The sequence below is a fragment of the Stegodyphus dumicola genome, chromosome X2 (genome assembly GCF_044657685.1).
Source record: "Stegodyphus dumicola isolate Sdum_Otavi_A_Nest chromosome X2, ASM4465768v1".
In the NCBI taxonomy this organism is placed as follows: domain Eukaryota; kingdom Metazoa; phylum Arthropoda; class Arachnida; order Araneae; family Eresidae; genus Stegodyphus; species Stegodyphus dumicola.
The window spans coordinates 190,887,444-190,905,803 of NC_140781.1; the positions used below are offsets into that span (position 1 = coordinate 190,887,444).

The window sequence follows — 18,360 nt, forward strand, 5'->3', positions numbered from 1 at the left end:
AATAAATGCATTCTTTAAAATTCACTCTAGTATTTGTTTATCATAGCGACACTCTGGCGCTAGATTCACTTAACAGTATTATATTTCGTTCATATTATAACTCATTATGCACAAAATTTATATCATTTAAAGAATAGAATTATCTAATCGTTGCCACATGTTCTATTCAAACACTATAATAAATCTAGAATGATTTATAAAAGAAATTAAGCAAACAAAACAAAAAAAAGAAACAGTTTTTCACAGACGATTGAGTATTTCTCATTCAATTAATTCAGTTCTCACTTCGCGAGAAGGCAAAAATACATAAAAACTCAAAATATCTATATTAAAAATTACGAAGTAAATCTTAAACACTTATTTCCTCGAAAAAATTCCGGAAAGGATTAAGCATGATTTAATTGGCAATAATAAATGAAGGCGTTATCTTTGTTGTTGCGAAGCTAAGTTTCTCTAGATTGGCAACAAATCCACTAGTCTACTGTTTCAAATGTAAACAATCAATGGCCGCCATATAAAAAAGGCTTAGCGACACTTAAACAACTTTAAAATTGTTTATAATTCTAAAAATATTGCATACACATTTATTAAAGGCATAAAAACCTTAACCGGAAGATAAAAACAACATAATTCAATCATTTTTAAAGCGAAAAATATACAATTTACAAACATATAAGAGTAAAGAAACTGAGATCACTGAGCCGGGTAACAGAGTGGATATATATATAAATATATTTATATACGTTTGGTGCGGCCGATTGCAACCAAAATACGAGGTGCACATCTACATGTTATAGTATTCCTATATATGAGTTATGCGAGATACGTACGTACATACGTTCGTACAGACGCCTCGAAAAATTCTCTTCAGAATTAATTTTAAAGCAGTTTTATAATTTTTTTGGAGGAAACGAGTCTTTTATTCTGTCCTTACGTACAGATATTACGCAAAAACATCGTTAAATTGCATTCGATAGCGGTCAAAATGTATATTTTCGTTGAAATATGCTGCCTGAAACTTTTCGCGATTACAATACTTCCTTTTTACTTCGTACAAGGAAGTAAAAAGGATAAACAATTAAAATAAGAACCAGAACAAATAAACATGAGAACAAAAGTAAAATGTTAAAAATTTAAACAACAAGGAAAGGAACATAAGAGATGTAGTCTTTTTATAAGGAGTTCAAGAAAGTTCTGTCATTCTACTCACCACGTTGAGACTCTTTATCTGGTTCTGGGCATATAAGAAAATTCTCTGCGTTCATGATGCCCCTAATTACAAATATGGCATATTGTAATATGGAAGGATGCCAATTTTAGTAAAACGATATGCATACAATCGTGGCCTGTTTGCATTCTGAATTTTGCCACAGCCTCTTTACGGGATTTTTGACAAAATTGTTTCCAAGTGTCTTGAATGTTAACCCAGGATTTGCCTGTTGATTTTACTGGCTGGTCAGATTTAAGAGTATCCATTAATTTCTCAAAAATATGCTTTTTAAGTGATACTTTAAGGAAGTGGTTTGCTGTCTTGTGGCTCGAGTGTTCCTCTCCTGGTTAGTGAGTCTGCTTTTTCGTTACCGTCGATACCTACATATGAAGGGATATAGGGGGGATTACTATACTTACTACAAAATTTCTTACTATACTTGGATGTTTTTATTTATTATTTAAACAAAAAAATATTATTACTCATTTACTTAAAAAAAGCAAAAGTAAAATTAGTAAAAGATCGAAGTTTTATTAGTTTTATATTATGTGTATAATACAGGTATAAAAACTGGTACTTCAAAAAGATTCAGAAATAAAGTTATACTACTTCAACTTTAAACTGTACATGTTAAGTAAAAAATTCAATATATGTAATACCAAAGTAGTGCCATCAAAATTTTGATCTTCAGTATGTCTTCTTTGTTATTTTTAAAATCGCTTTTTTACTTCCTTGTATGAAGTAAAAAGGAAGTATTGTAATCGCGAAAAGTTTCAGGCAGCATATTTCAAAGAAAATATCCATTTTGACCGCTATCGAATGCAATTTAACGATGTTTTTGCGTGATATCTGTACGTAAGGACAGAATAAAAGGCTCGTTTCCTCCAAAAAAATTATAAAACTGCTTTAAAATTAATTCTGAAGAGAATTTTTCGAGGCGTCTGTACGAACGTATGTACGTACGTACGTATCTCGCATAACTCAAAAACGAGTAGCCTCAGAACGTTGAAATTTTGTATATAGGACTGCTATAACATGTAGATGTGCACCTCGTATTTTGGTTGCAATCGACCGCACCAAACGTATATAAATACTATATTTATATATATATCCACTCTGTTACTCGGCACAGTGATCTCAGTTTCTTTACTCTTATATGTTTGTAAATTGTACATTTTTTGCTTTAAAAATGATTGAATTATGTTGTTCTTATCTTCTGGTTAAGGTTTTTATGCCTTTCGTAATTCTGGAAGCAATATTTGTACAATTATCAACAATTTAAAAGCTGTTTAAGTGCGGTTAAGTTTTAAATAACATGGTGGACATATTTGTTTACATTTGAAACAGCAGAATTGTAGATTTGTTGCCAATCTAGAGAGACTAAGCTTCGCAACAACAAAAATAACACCTTCATTTATTATTGCGAATTAAATCATGCTTAATCCTTTCTGGAATTTTTTCGAGGAAATAAGTGCTTAAGATTTACTTAAGTTTTAATAATTAGTAATTTAATTTTTAATAATTAGTAATTTTTAATACAGATATTTTGAGCTTTTATGTATTTTTGTCTTGTCGCGAAGTGAAAACTGAATTAATTGAATGAGAAGTACTCAATCGTCTGGGAAATACTGTTTCTTTTTTGTTTTGTTAGCTTAATTTCTTTTTTACATCGTTCTAGCTTTATTTTGAAAAGAACATGTGTATTTGAAGTATTTGAAAAGAACATGTGGCAGCGATTAGATAATTCTTTAAATGATATACATTTTGTGCATTCTGAGTTATAATATAAATGAAATATAATACTGTTAAGTAAACCTAGTGCCAGAGTGTCGCTATGTTAAACAAATAGAGTGAATTTTAAAGAATGCCTTTATTCTATTGTGGTTTATGCGCTGTCGGCGAAGTAGATTTAATTAAATCCAATAACTTTAAAAGAAATGCAAGAAACAAATGCGTATAATTTAATATTCCGTACAAGGAAGTCATGTGGTGTACACATCAGATTTTTTTAAAACATCAATTATATAACTTTGAAATGGTTTATTGGTAATAAAGGCGCTAACAACAAAAATTGCATTCATCTTGAATAGATGTAGACTTAATAGTTTGTCTGTGAATAAATTTAATGCGTCTTTCAGTGGTTCCAAATCGATAAGATTCTTTGGTAAGATTTCAGCATTTTTCACGAAATCTTTCCATACATTAACCGAATTCAGATAGCTGAAGCTTTTAAATTTCAGTTTGATCTTATACTGCAAGATCATATCAATTCGAATACGTTAAAGTTTTGAATGGTTTATCAACAACACAGGTTTCAATTTATTTAAGTACACTATTTCAGACAAATTTATTTAAAATCAGGGAGGCAATTCTGGTACTTTAAACATATGGATAACACCACCTTCGTCATCGTGAGAATGAGAACTGTTTCGGCTGCTTTGAGAGTCCCTTTATCATTTCTTTCTTTGAATATTCCGTATATTTCTTTTCCAGAAATCAACTTGAGAAATTTATATCACTTCCTGCTAACCCTAGTTTGAAGAAATTTATAAATTTATGGCTTTTGCATTTCTAATTATTTAATGATTTTCTAATTTCACTAAACGTGCTTTAACTTATTTGTTGTTACTCCTTTTTTTAATTCGTGAACAAAATTTTGAGTACTACATTTGTAATTAAAACAGTATTACGCTTATATTTTGTATGCTATTAATATCTGTACGCCATCAGTAAGATTTCAGCACTTTTCAAGAAATCTTTGCATACGTTAGCCGTATGTGGATAGCTGAAGCTTTTAAATTTTAATTCAAACTCATACTGCAAGATCATGTCCGAAGAGACGCGACAGAACAAATGGAACAGGTTCGCTTATGCGAAAGAATATTCAAAATGAAATTCTTATTATAATGGAAGCAAAAGTTAAATATGAAATTAATTGCGAAACATTTGTAATCAAATATTATTCGAACGTCCTCAACTGCACAACAGATGTCAGCCATAGGAACAAATATATGTGACATTAAAATATGCTGGAGCGATCGGAAGTATTTTCAAACCTTTAAAGCATTTCATGGGGTTTCTTCAATCCAGAGATTCTATTGGCCAAGAATGACAGTAATATCACTAGATTTTGTGGACCATAATAATCTTCAATTTGATAGCTGTAAAGATCAGAGATAAATAATAGTACCAACTTGGAAGGCAAACGTAAAGGCGTTCAGCGGGGAACATTTTTGGTTTGAATAGTAGAGCACTGTACGTTCCGCATTGACGTCATTCCTTGGATTTAGTATTCTGTGATTCTGTTAAATAGACAAAATATTTCCGTTCGAAACACTCCAATGTCTCTGTAGAATGAAATTAACAATTTGATACTCTTAACACAATTTTATTTTTAATTTTTTCAAGAACAAAAATATTAACGATTTACCTACTTTCAATATAAAACTGAATAGTCACACTTAATGAAATTCCATAGAATTAATATTCTTTTGACATTCATATGAAGCAAATTTCCCATCGCCTTTACTCATGAATCCGCAGTTTATCGTCTGCAATTTAAAATCCATAAAACTGTGCAGACTCTAGTCAAGAAGTACGTATGTATGTTAGCGTCTAAACTTTACGTTTCAGAAAATATGCATGTTTAGAGTATTATAATTTCATATCTAGCATACCTGATTCAAAATCGCTCGAACCAAATTCTTGCAAAAAGTACTTGTTTCATCAGTCTAATATTTATTAAATGGTATGCAATAACAGAAATCAACTTGGATTTTATAGTCAAAGCTTGGCTCTACTAAGTAACAACTATTAATTTAAGCTGTGTTTATATTTAAAAATTTGTTTAGATTAAAATTCTAAACTATTCAATATTGTAAACAACAATATGTTCTATGCGCGTATAATTATCATATTATCATATATTATATCATATGTAACTTCATAAACTTCTAGAATTTTTTTAATTCATCAATAAACAACCAGTTGAGAGCTACGGGGTGAAATTGGTTTAGTGTGTCGAAAGTCTTTATCATTTTGTTTACGACGCTGTTTTGGTGCCCCGCATACTTGTAACTTACCTGACATGTTTAACAGTATCATGTCTTTCTTTCATACTTTTTATCTCTCTTTTTTTATATGTTGCTTTCTTGATGTTTTTCATTTTCTCGTTGTCTTTTCCTAACATCTTCATTGCTATTTTAAAAAAAATCTGAAAGGTTTCAGATTTTAAATTACGTCCAAAGGGACGTTTTTTGAACGTTTTGTGTGTTGCGTTTATTTATTAAATATCATTTTTTCCCACTTAAACTATAAATTTCAGTTCAATAGCAATGTCGCAAAATAATTTTAAAATGAGCCTATCTTTAGAATTTCCGATACACAGTTCCGCGCACTGGAGATAAGAAGGTTCCCCCTTCCCGTAGATTGTTGCCATTGCTCGCTTTCAAATTGTCGAGTTTTTGCTCAAAAATTCGTTAAAGTTTTACAAATTATGAAATCGAAAATAAAACAAATTCCACATTCCAAATTAGGGCTTCCACATACCCATATTAGCAGTAGGATTACGTCATTCAAAATTCGATGGCTCTATGTACCGTTGTTTTATCACAATGCGATAAATATACATACATATACATATATGCAGATTTTTCATTATTTAATTTCTTAAAAAATAATGCAGGACTCTAACATTTGGTGGCAACAGTTTGGCAACAGTTTAACGGACATTTATAGTGATTCAACGCAAAATCGTAAAAAGAAAATAATAGTCCTTCAGGGACAAAGCCCCTTTGGACTAAAAACACAATCACATTATTTATTAACATATTCCTCGCCTTCATTGTATGAAAGACTCACTTGGTTAAATCAAGTTCAAATCCAAGGACAGAGAAAAAATAGCTTAAGTATAAACTATCCGCAGCTGATTGCTGGCTTTGTTATCTCGAAGGCCGAGCACTTTTCCGCGTGGGAAGAAGATTCTGAGTATGAATTTCAGAAGAATAGCAGAACTTTTACAAAGCTAGGTTAAATTACCTGATTAAGACAATGTGCTCAAGGACTTATATGTCTAAGGGATAGATGCCTTCGTGGAGGACTTTCTTAAGGAAACTGTTTTGTAGTTATGTTACACATGAGGAAACATCGAAAACGCTTGTCATCCCTCCCATTTATCAAGCTTTAAAGCCAGGTAGCAATGCCAGCATTCAGAGGTTTTACAGATTTTTTACAAATATGTTCGTTATAAAGTAATAATGCATGAGTTAAAACTCCCGTGTAGTGTTTTAAATACCCTGATAAGTACTGTATAAAAAAACAATATAGATTAAGCTTTGCATGTCAGCTAATGATTTAAATGAGTTACTTAAACTATAAAAATAAAGTCACAAGCATTAGCATTGCAGTAAATTATTCATACGTTTTTCGTTTCAGCACCGCATGCATTCCAGTTTATATTTGTGTACTATGGAGATATTATAGTAATTTGATAAAAGATTAATAAATTTGAAGAAGGATTTTTTCCATGATAAGGTTTCCTTACGCAATACGTTTGTAAAAAAGCTAATCTAAATGCTTTGATTGCTTATTTAACTTCTTTTGGCTAGCATAAAAATAAGGGCATTTAAGCAACATTGTATAGAGGGAAGGAGATGTGTAATTTTAATAGGAAAAAAATTATATTTTTTCCGAAACGCACATTTTGATTTTTTTTTTCGAAATAATAATTCTTATTTAAAAGCATAAGTTTCAATAGATAATTAAGAGAAAATTTCTGAGTTCTTTGCTATGGCAAGTAATGATTTGCCTTCTGAATTATATTGCCTTTTCACGGAAGCATTAGCTTACGGAATTTATACGAATTCTGTAGACGATGTAACTACCAGATAAAATAACTGGAGTAAAAGAGCATCTATTCTCTTGGTATTTAACGATTTATTCAGTTATTATATTATCTTAGATGGGTATCCGCCGAAAATATCGCTGACGAAATCGTCGCGGAGAAAACAACACAAGACGAAAACGCTCGTGGTACAAAACATCGTGGGAGAATTTTCTGCTTCTTCATACAATACGACCACAGTTATGCACATTAAAAATGGCATAACTGGAACTGGTGAATTCTACTGTATGTATGAACTCTGACCCAATTCATGAACTGTCAATGAACTGTGAACCATCTATGAACTGCTACACTGTCCCAATAACATCACATTAATATCACAATAACTGCCAAGTATGTTTAATGTTTTCCATTCATTTCTTTTTGTTTATTTGTGTTCACTTGTGTACATAGATTTATATTTATAATTTCACCATCAACTGTAATGTATGGTATTGTATTTGTAATGTCATTGTCATCAGCAACTGTATCTCCCGTACCACAAGTTCTCTATGCCGCTTCAATTAACACCGATGCCTGGCGTAAGTACGCCTTGTGGAGGTGTTCATCTCAAGACGGTTAGTGTGAAGGAGCGACACCAGTTCTGCAAATGGCGATGTGTTGGTGCTTCCCACACTTAGTCCTGTCCTGTCCTGCTTCTTCATACATTTCATTATTTTAAATAATTCTAATTGCAGGCGAAAACAAATATGGAATAAATTATCTTTAAAGGATCTATTTTACATTCAAAGAAAGCATATATTTTAAACATCGTTATTTGGCTTTTTTAAAATACTAGCAGTAACCTCTAATTTTAATACTCTATATATACAATAATCTCCTGATTAACTCAATGATGTCTATCAGTAGTCCAAAATCACAGGTAATTCGAGAGCAGTTAAAAATTATGCAGGAAAGAGAGATAACCCATATTTTAATTAACAAAAAATGCTATTAACAATTTACTTTTTTTTTCAAGCAGTTTAATAAGGAGAATAAATTCATCTGATTTTGTAGATTAAGTGAACATTTAAAAGAAGAAGAATGCATATCAAAACAGGAAAAAGAAATTTTATGTGTATTTATCTTTTATTTCCATAAATGCCTGTTCGTTTGTTTTGAAAATTTTGCAATGTAATTTGACGTGTGATTTAACAATGTTTATATATTTCAAATTATGTACAATTAAATTAGCTATTCTTATGGAAAAAAACATTTCCTAAACACGGTGACATCCGGTGCCATAATTTCTGTTATCCCACTCATTTTGTTCTCCTTTTTGTACTTCTTGCAGCAATTTTGATTTTTTTTTATGGTTTGTGACAGTGATTTTTACATTGTTCAGCAATAAACAAACTTAATTTTTTATACTAGGTCCGGTTAATCCGCTCCCAGTTAATCAGGGATTGACTTTATATATAATATTAATTTTGTCCTTGTTACTCGTTATCAAATGACGAAGTTTTGTATATTTTTTTTATCTTCATGCTTGAAAATGTAATTATATATATATATATATATATATATATATTATTTGTTTATTTCTTTCGTAAATTATCTTTTAAAAGTAAGATAAATGTCAATATTCATTTGCAGATATAAATTTACCCGCTAAGAAACTTTGAGGCATAAAAATATAAAGCCATTAAAATATAAGTAATATATAATAAGTGCTAAAAATATAGTATGAATTAAGATATAATAAATGGTAAAAAATTAATTAACTAAAATTATAATATAATATTATATTATGATATATTAATTATGATTAATATTAAATTATAATACAAATTAAGATGAGCATTAAAATATAATGTAAATTAAGATATAATGAGTAAATTAAGATATAATGGTAAAAAAAACTAATTATATCTTAATCCATCATTGAATCAAGCATCAAGGACTTAAAAATAACCATGGTAAATTACATTATCTTTAGAAATATATATGCATATCACAGAATAAAATCTCTATTCTAGCTTAAAAAAGATAAAGATGGCGTGACGAAGATTCTCTTGGTTTTAAAATATGTTCGGCGCTCGTGACAACATCTTGAGTCTAGTTACATAATTCAGAGAATTAGTATTAGTGAAAATGATCTACGTGCTTGGTCGGGTATAAACAATTCTGTTGGAAAAAGATGATGATGAATGGGATGAAGAAGATAAAGATGACACACAGATCAAGAAAGTTACATGGAAGAAAGTTAACGAAGTTGCAGCCGTTCATAAGATTTGCTGAGAAATGTTCATTTGTGGCAGCACCTGATGTAATGAAATTTTATTGTACACACAGCGAATTTTAAGTTAAAGCGACAATCTTATAAGGTGGACATTTCTTTCAAAATTGTCGCTTTGCAAGTTATATCCCATCATATTAAAACATTCATAAATTTCATGCGATGATATATATAGTAATTATAAAATGTTTAAATTCTGTTTTTATGAAATAAACAAAAACTGTACGTGTTTTAATTTTAAATAATCTGCACAATTTTTGTTATTTTTTATTTTATTTTGACCGTTATTCAATAAAAGACAACCAATGGACTTCTTATGCTGATATTTCTTCAGGGAGCCTCACAAAACACAAGCAAGTTAAAGAAGAATACATTCAATAATTCAGAAAAATCTCTTATTCGGAAACGGCAAGGTTCTGTTGCCGCCGATTAACAGAGATTCTACAGTATTTACAAATTTCAGCACATTCTTTCGTAAATTTATTGAGAAGCTGTTGCATATTTATTAAGCACAAGTGGCAATAGATTAAATGTAGTATATTAAACTTCCTCTTTGAATAAATCAAAAACAGCAAAGATGAGAACATAAAAGTTTAATTAAGAAACTCCTACTACGGAAAATGTTCTCTTAAAAAAAATTTTAAATATCATTGAGAACAGACGGTACATAATTAACGTAATATTATTCAACATTATGGCATTCAACCACGTCTATTTAACATTCCCCTTCTCTGGAAATTTTTCATCTTCTCAGTAAATCAAAACCAATTCAGTAGCATAGGCAAAAGTTAAATCTTATCTAAAACATTTATTAAAAACTTTGACTTGTAGTATAATTAAGATTTAAATCATATTAGCACTGCTACGTGTGGGATCTCAATAATTCAATTATTATAAAACGCAGAACACAGAAGCTAACTTTCAAAGATCAAGTCACGTCACGTCACGTATGGTCAGGCTCCTGGGCGTTAGCCTCATCCTGAGTTTAATCGCGTAACTTTTCTTACACATGACGTATGTGAAGAACAGAGCTGAGGTTAAAATCTCATTTCATCCGATGAATATGTCTTCGCATATATCTAGGAGTTACTCTGATAACAAAGAAGTGAACCTCAGCTAACGTAGACTCCAGTCTTCTACGAAATTCACTCACCCTACACGCAGGTGGGATACAGATGAGCTTCTCAGAGTGTACAGGTTTACTAACTGGTTACTACAGCTCTATTTCGAGACTACAAACTTTATTGCTGTTTTACCTCTTTTGCATTCTGGGGATGGCTGTCGAAAGAAACTGAAGGTATCTAAAAGTATTAACATAAAGATTACTTATTATGTAAAATAAATCTTACAAGAAAACTTCTTTAAATTAGTTCCATCACTTTTTATGGTCATTTGAATAATGTTTTTTATCACTTCATGCCAAAAAAAACTATCTATTTTCCAAATTTTGGGATTTTGAAAAACAGAAATTTGTTAGCTAATAAATAACTTCGCAACCTGCAGTGACATATAATCATTTAAATTTGTATAAATATCTTTCTAACTTTTGTATATGCGTTTAGTATATTTTATATTCGCTCATTTTCTGTTTTATCTCAAAAATTTTATTTGGCCATTTCAGTAAAATTTTATTTGGGCATGCCTTCGAATAACAAGAAATGCTTTACTATTTTTCCTCGAAAAATAATCAAGATTTAACACTTCATATTTTAATATAACCGCCATATGCACTTCATCAAAAACTGCATGCATGGTATTTATAAAAATAAATGCCCTCTGATGTATTAGGTGTACGATGTATATAATGTTTTCCAGTGTTTTCTAGTGCGATAGCAAGCCAACTGTATTTCGGTGTAATTGTTTCACTTCAGGATCGGAAATACATTTGCGACTCTGTTCTGGTCTCTGTTTGGCATAAGTTCACCTAAGAGCACAGATTTGGTGGAGGATGACTTCTTTATTGAAACTGTGGGTCAAGGTCTCTTTATGTCATATCATGTGACTGCCATCGTCGTACTCATTAACATGCTCATTGCTATGATGACCAAATCTTTTCAAGTCATTGAGGTAGGGGAATTTTTTTTTAAATCAGCTTCGATTTTATTCTCTCACTTGCCATGATCTTTATTTTCGCTCTTCACCCAAAGCATGAAGGGATGATGAGTGGTTAATTTGCATGCGATGCTTCATTTGTGTATTCAACGGACAAAGCATTCTTGAGCGTGGATCAAGGTCTCTGAAGAAGTTTCAGAAACCAAATCAAAATGCACATTTTTCTCATTTAAAGACCTGAACATCTGAAGGGTAACTTTTTCATACAACAATTTTCATCAAAGAATATGTTATTTAGTTTGTTTGCAATCTGAAACCTTTTACCACGCTTCATGGTTTGTACATTAATACTGCAAATACTGATGTAAAAATTTGATTAATCAAAACTTGTTACAATAAATAAGATACCTCACTTTTTCGAAAAAAAAATTTCTTTTCTAACTGAATCTTTATTCAAGATCAACATAATTAAATTAAAGTCAAACGAATACCGAAACTTAAGTAGAAAAGAAATAATGTTTATCAAGGCAAGGAAAAACGTTTTATAATAATTTACTCAAGTGTAATTCATAAATAAAATCATGTCCATTAAAAAATTAGCAGCTGAAGTAAAAAGCGATTTGAATACTGAAAAGATAAGATTACCTAGAATCGATTTAATAATTTTCTTTTTTTATCCTCGCAAAAAATTTAATAATGCAAAAATATTCAGAACAGCTTCTGCTAATATTATTCAATATTATGAAAATGATTTGATGATACTTTAATATATTACTTTTCATGAAGAGAATTAGATTTTTAAGATTCTGTTATTATTTTCAGGTCAAACAAACATGAATAGTACAAATTCATATTCTCGCATCAGCACATAAATTTCTCTCCACTTCTTTGCATGCGGCTGTGTATAGAAAGATAGTTGTCGATAACAAATCGGTTTTTTATACCAGTATCTATCATACTATTGTAGTGGAGCATTGATTGGAAAATTCATTTCAGAATTATACACGGACAGCGTACCACAATAGCTGAGACAAAAATACTTAACGACTAATAATGCGGATACACTTATAAGATAAACTATTATAAAATACTCAAATGAAGACCATCCTTATTACCAAGCGAAGAGAAATTTAAAGAGAATAAAAGTGGAAAAACTTAAAAAGACATGTACGACATATTACGCAAGAAGGCTTGTGCTGAGAAAACTAAAAAAGACCCTAAAAGCAGAAAGAAAAACATCAATAGCAGTTTCGACTAATTTATTCACACAGCATTCATTCATTCCACACTGAACATTCATTCCAGACTAAATATTGAATGCAAATGTTCACTCTTTCATATTAAAGTACATAATAGCAGTACCTGATTGTTGTTCTACTGTAGCAGAGATTATTAAGATGTGAAAATTTATTTTCTGCCACAGATGTTGCTAAAAACCAAGACAATGTCTTAAACATAGGCAGTATTTGTAGTTTTAAAATATACGGACCTGACTAGTAGAATTTTGAAATTTCTTGCTCGTATCTAAATATTCATCATACTTTTAATGATCCTCCTAACTTGGGCGATTAATGGATTGGAATATTGCTGACGAATTTATGAGATGACATTTGCGCAAATCTGCAGAGCCAACGATATAAGACACGACATAAGCCAACGAATACTGCGCATTGGCTAAAGATAGTATTAATAACTTTAATTTATGTTTTACATCTACAATTTCAGATTTCATATAGTTTGAGAAAATTTGCTAATGGAAACGATCAGTCGTCAACAGAAAGAAGCTGAAAAATTTCAGTAACAGATCAGAATTTGTTCTGAAGCGTTTCAAGAAGTATATTTGTAGAATCATTATATATAAAAAATGTGCAATGCCCTCGCCGGGACTCAAACATGAACCTCTCGAATACGAGCCGAGTGTGCTACCACTACACCACGGAGGCATGCTGAAAGGAGGAGAAAATACCTTATATAACCCCCCTTTTAAAGGACGACTGGTTATTAGGGGACTTAATCGCCAAATCTTGGTGATGACAAATTATTGTCTACCACCTTTTACTTCGGGCTCCATTTGCAGAGTCATTACTTTTTTTTTTTTTTTTTTTTTTTTTTTTTTTTTTTTTTTTTTTTTTTTTTTGTTTGTTTGTTTGTTTGTTTGTTTGTTTGTTTAAAGCAGAAGATGTGAAAAATGTGCAGTGCCCACGCTGGGACTCAAACCTGGACCTCTGAAATAACTGTCGAGTGTGCAACCGGTACACCACGAAGGCATGCTGGAAGGAGGAGAAAATACAGTATACATTATATTTAAAATCATTGATAAAAGTTCATTTAATGTCAGCTCATATTTGACGAATAAACTCATTATTTCTTGGAGGATAAACATAAACGAGAAACAAAGATATGTGCTTTAAAATGATGCGTCTGACCTATCAGTGCAGAAATGTTCATTAGTCGCTGTGAAGTGAGAGGTAGGAGATGCGAATTATTCCTAATAATGCATCTCACTTAAATCTTTACGAATTTAAGCGGTTTCCTAATTATTAATAACAGATGTTATTAATATTTATCACACATTTTAATCGAAATGTTTATCAGCTTTGGCTTAAAGTAGAATCTTACTTCGGTATGTTGGATTGTTGATGACTTGATATGCAGGATGCATATAACTTTCAGAATTACTTTAACATTCCAGCGATTCCAAGCACGGAGCTCCATTCCAAAGGTTCCAAATATATAAGACCCTCAATCAAAGCAGTTTTGAGGAGGAAAATATTTTCATATATATGGTATCTTTCATTTATACTCTGTGAGTGCAGTTTTCACAAAAGTAAATTAATTCAAAATATTTGTGCTGATTGTCGTTTATTTGTTCGACCACATTGTCTCTTAACAAAACAGCCCACCAGCGGCCGAGCGGTAAAGTCGCTGAACACTGGTAGTTCGGTCCGAGGTTCGAATCCCGTGAACGGGCTGGCTGCATGGGTGTTTTCGTGGTTTTCCCCATGTGTAACGCGTATGCGAGCCAGTTTCCCTTAGAAAGTCCTCCACGAAGGCATCCCTCCCCTTAGGCAGATAGTCCTAGTGTGCTTTTCCATAATTAAATACACACACTTAACAAAACAAAATAGCACTGCTCAACTTAAAAGGGATTTTTAAACCATGAGAAAGTTTTCTGCTGCTTCATATTTTCTTTTTTCCCCCGCAACCAATTTTAAAGAGATATGAGTGATTGGTGTTATGCGTTTTAAAAAGGTTTTTCAGTATGTCGCTGAATATTTGTTTAACTTTTCATCTAAAATTAAGACCTTTTATCAGTTAGCGAACAAAAAAGTAATACAAATTACAGCTTGTTTTACCTATCTCTCAAGAGTTAAACTGAATATAAGAACTGAAAATAAAATATTAAGTACCACCACTATACGTTCCTTCAGAATGAGTTAGGATTTTAATATAATAAGTTGAATGTCAATGTAAATTGTTAAGTAATGTTTACCTTGATGTAAGAACATGGACCTTCTGCCTGAGCATGCCTACAATGCTTTTTTCTTTTAATTAGTACCCTACATAGTACCAACATACATAGTACCACATGCTGTAGAATCAAATGTATCTATTTGCGAACACCATTAATCATCTGCATGTATATTGTCAATTTCTGAAATATTTGCATGCATGTTTTTGAAATTTCGAAATAATTGCATGTGTTTTTATGAAATATATTTTGGTATTGTTTGTTTGTAAAATTAACTGAACATTGTAGCTGTCTTGTGAATATTTAAATTATCTTCACGTAGTTGGTCATGGGGAGATAAAGTATTTATTTGCATGTGTTATATAACATCAAGTTAAAATAATTTGTTAGAACTTTACTTCACCCATGCCTTTACCGTTAGTAAGGTTAACGACATAGTGTTAATGACAGCTTGAAAAGAAAGAAATTTAATGAGTTTATTTTTGTTTCTTTTCCTTCTCATGGCTTGCATACTTGACAAATCTTAGGATCATGCTGACAGAGAGTGGAAATTTGCCCGATCTAAACTATGGATGGGATATTTCGATGAGGGATCGACATTGCCCCCTCCCTTCAATCTAATCATCTCACCCAAAGCAATCTGTTATTTTCTGATGGGAACAAAGCGCGTCCTATGTCACCTATGTCCTCACATCGCCAACATCTGCAGAAAACAGCATTTCGATAGAAGCTCGGTAAAAGTAAGTTTTTATACTTTTATTTCTATTAATTTTAATCTCAGAAAATTTAACACACTCATATTCTTTTTCTAGCATATTGTCAATTTCTATACATCTTAATAGTTTACTAAAGTTATACGTTTTCTTCATTATTCAATATGTATGATATTTAACTTCTAGAGTAGCTAGCTCTTCAACATCATAGGAAATATCAATCGGATTTCATCTCATGAATAACTCTTCTTTATTTAATGAGCAGTTTCGTGTCTTGAGTACGAGTATTTTAACAACTTTTTTTATATTTATTTTACATTTCAAGATAACTGAAGTGTGAAAATTTAATATTTCTTTTACTCTTATTATATTGTGTCCAAACTAATGCAAATCAAATCATATAACAACTTTAAGTTTTAAATAATCTTATGATGCTGATATTTCATTTCTCACTGTACGTACATTTATATTGGGGCAGAGCAATGTACTATATTCCTGATCTGTGAAGTTGTAATGTTCCTCAGCACTTTGTTCAAATGTTGAGGAACCTAGTGAACTGCGTAGCGAATCGTCGCTGAGTTCAAGTACTTACGACAGTCTCAAGAAGGGTTAAAATGCCCTTTTATTCACTCAAAGAAATAATAACGGGTGGCCCCTTCTAGCGCTTACAGGAAAGCCTCCACTCCGGCTTTTAAATCAGGATAAGAAAATAAGAAATTTATCTAATTCTAAACTAAATAGACTTATTCGAAGCTAGACACAAATACTTAGCTTAGTTGGCCCTTAATTTAACCTAGCTGGCGATTATCAGCAGACACGTACACTACGGCCGAGCGCAGTATATTCGTGTATAAGGTAGCCAGAAGGCAAACACGCGCCACTAAGGACTCCTAAGCACTCTTTCTCTAAGTAAGTTGAACTTTCTTAAATGCATCTTCTAACTATTTCCATAAAACGCGATAGTAAAAACTCATTCTGGTAGGGAATAGTAGATGGGGAAACGAGAATAGACAGTAAAGCATGTTTAAACATAAAATAACTGTTAGAAACTTAAAGTAACCTCTACAAAGTAACTATAAATAATTTTACCAAATGTGTGAAATGCGCACTCGATCGGATTAGCAATATGTTTACAACTCATACCATAAAGATCAGTTTCAAGTTCCATCTCAAGATATTATGCCGACCTACTGTTGACTCTGGATAGCTCAATGGGTAAAAGTAATGTAACATGACAGTCCTCCGTTGAAACCCCAAGCGGAACTTTAACAAACATATTTCAGTGTTCTATAGACAATGTTGCTTGTGTTTATACATTTATACCCTTCACATTATATGTTTTAAAGGATATTCTGTATATGTCCGTAAGAAGTTGTTTGACTCTTACGAAATGTTATTCTTAGGGAAGTGAGTGAAGTTTACGGAGTATTACTGATTTTAATATTATAAGTTCAACTTATGTGATTCCTTGTCACTCATTTTCCAGGGTAATTTATGGTAACTTAATGCCGATCTAACTTCTACTCAAATACTTATTCCCGGCCAACTCCTTCTTTGCCATTTCGTATATTTATTAAGTTTCAATTTAATATTAAAAACAATTCCCAGCCTATATATTAAATAACTGCAAAATAGCATTGCCTTGATGTTGTTTAATTATTAACCTTGATGTTTACGCATTTTTCAAAGATCTTTGCAAAATTTGTTAAGTTTCAGCTATCTTTCCCCATCTTTAAACTAATTCAGTTACTAAAAGTGGGTGCAAGATTACTTCTACCTGTACTTATATTTTTGATAGCTATTTAAAAGTCACTTGGAATAGTATTTATTCTCAACATTTTATCCGTCATAATCCTGCAATATACAGACTTTTTCCTATGACTTTTTAAAGCTTAACTACAAAGTAATTTTTTAAATTATATCTGTAAGTGGCTATGAATATTCAATTTCAGACACTGGGTACTGAACAGAAACGACTATCCAACAACGTACAGTACAGTGTGAAGGGCCTTAAAATAGTACTCTACATAGAAATAAAAGAAAATTCTGAAGCAAAGAAAATAGAAGAGCTTTTAAAGAAAAGAAGTGAAAAATAAATATTTATGCAGATAAACGACTACCAATGTGTTTAAAAATTTGGAGAATAGTAACACATGCTTTCAAGAAGATATGAATGATTCATATTTGATGGCTCGGTTAGGTAAAAATATTATTTCATTGAAAAATAATGCTAAAAATACGCAAAATGCAACAGAAAAACTCAGTTACTATACACTATACACCGCGAAGATGACATCCCTCCTAGTTCTTTTCGTACGGAATTACTATGCTGTTCAGTTACTATGCTGTTTATGATAAAGACTGGTTCTGTATTGGTCACAAATTATGACTCGAGAGAGGAAGCGTTGGTCTAAGTGAGGGACAATGGGAATTAAATATATATATATTCAATATGTTTTAGAAAAATATACTTCTAAGTACTTTCATTCATAGTACTTTCATACATAGTGGATGATGAAGCAGTAAATATTTCGTAGAGGACCTACTCAGTGACAGCGAGTAAGTCTCACATACGAAATAAATTTCCATTTGCGTCCAAAATTAATTTCTTTACCATTTTGCTCAAATTACGAGATTTAAAAAAAAAATGTAATTAAAATATTTTATCGAAAAAAATAAATCCCTATTTTTTTCTATTTGAACCATAAAGAATGTTAACCAATAATTAACTCCGTAATGACCAAAATTTGCTTCAGTCCTAGCGTAATACCCAGTCAGTAAAAAATTGCAATT

General features: G+C 31.3%; 1 protein-coding gene across 4 annotated transcripts in view; it reads left to right on the plus strand.

The window, feature by feature from the left end:
* Window positions 1–18,360, plus strand: part of LOC118183513 (transient-receptor-potential-like protein) — a 503,203-nt gene that overhangs the window by 451,560 nt on the left and 33,283 nt on the right. For all 4 annotated transcript variants that reach the window (XM_085808846.1, XM_085808848.1, XM_085808847.1 and 1 more), the window contains 2 exons: window positions 11,202–11,397; window positions 15,382–15,594. In XM_085808846.1, coding sequence (XP_085664972.1) covers window positions 11,202–11,397; window positions 15,382–15,594 — 409 coding nt within the window. The remainder of the gene's footprint in view (window positions 1–11,201; window positions 11,398–15,381; window positions 15,595–18,360) is intronic.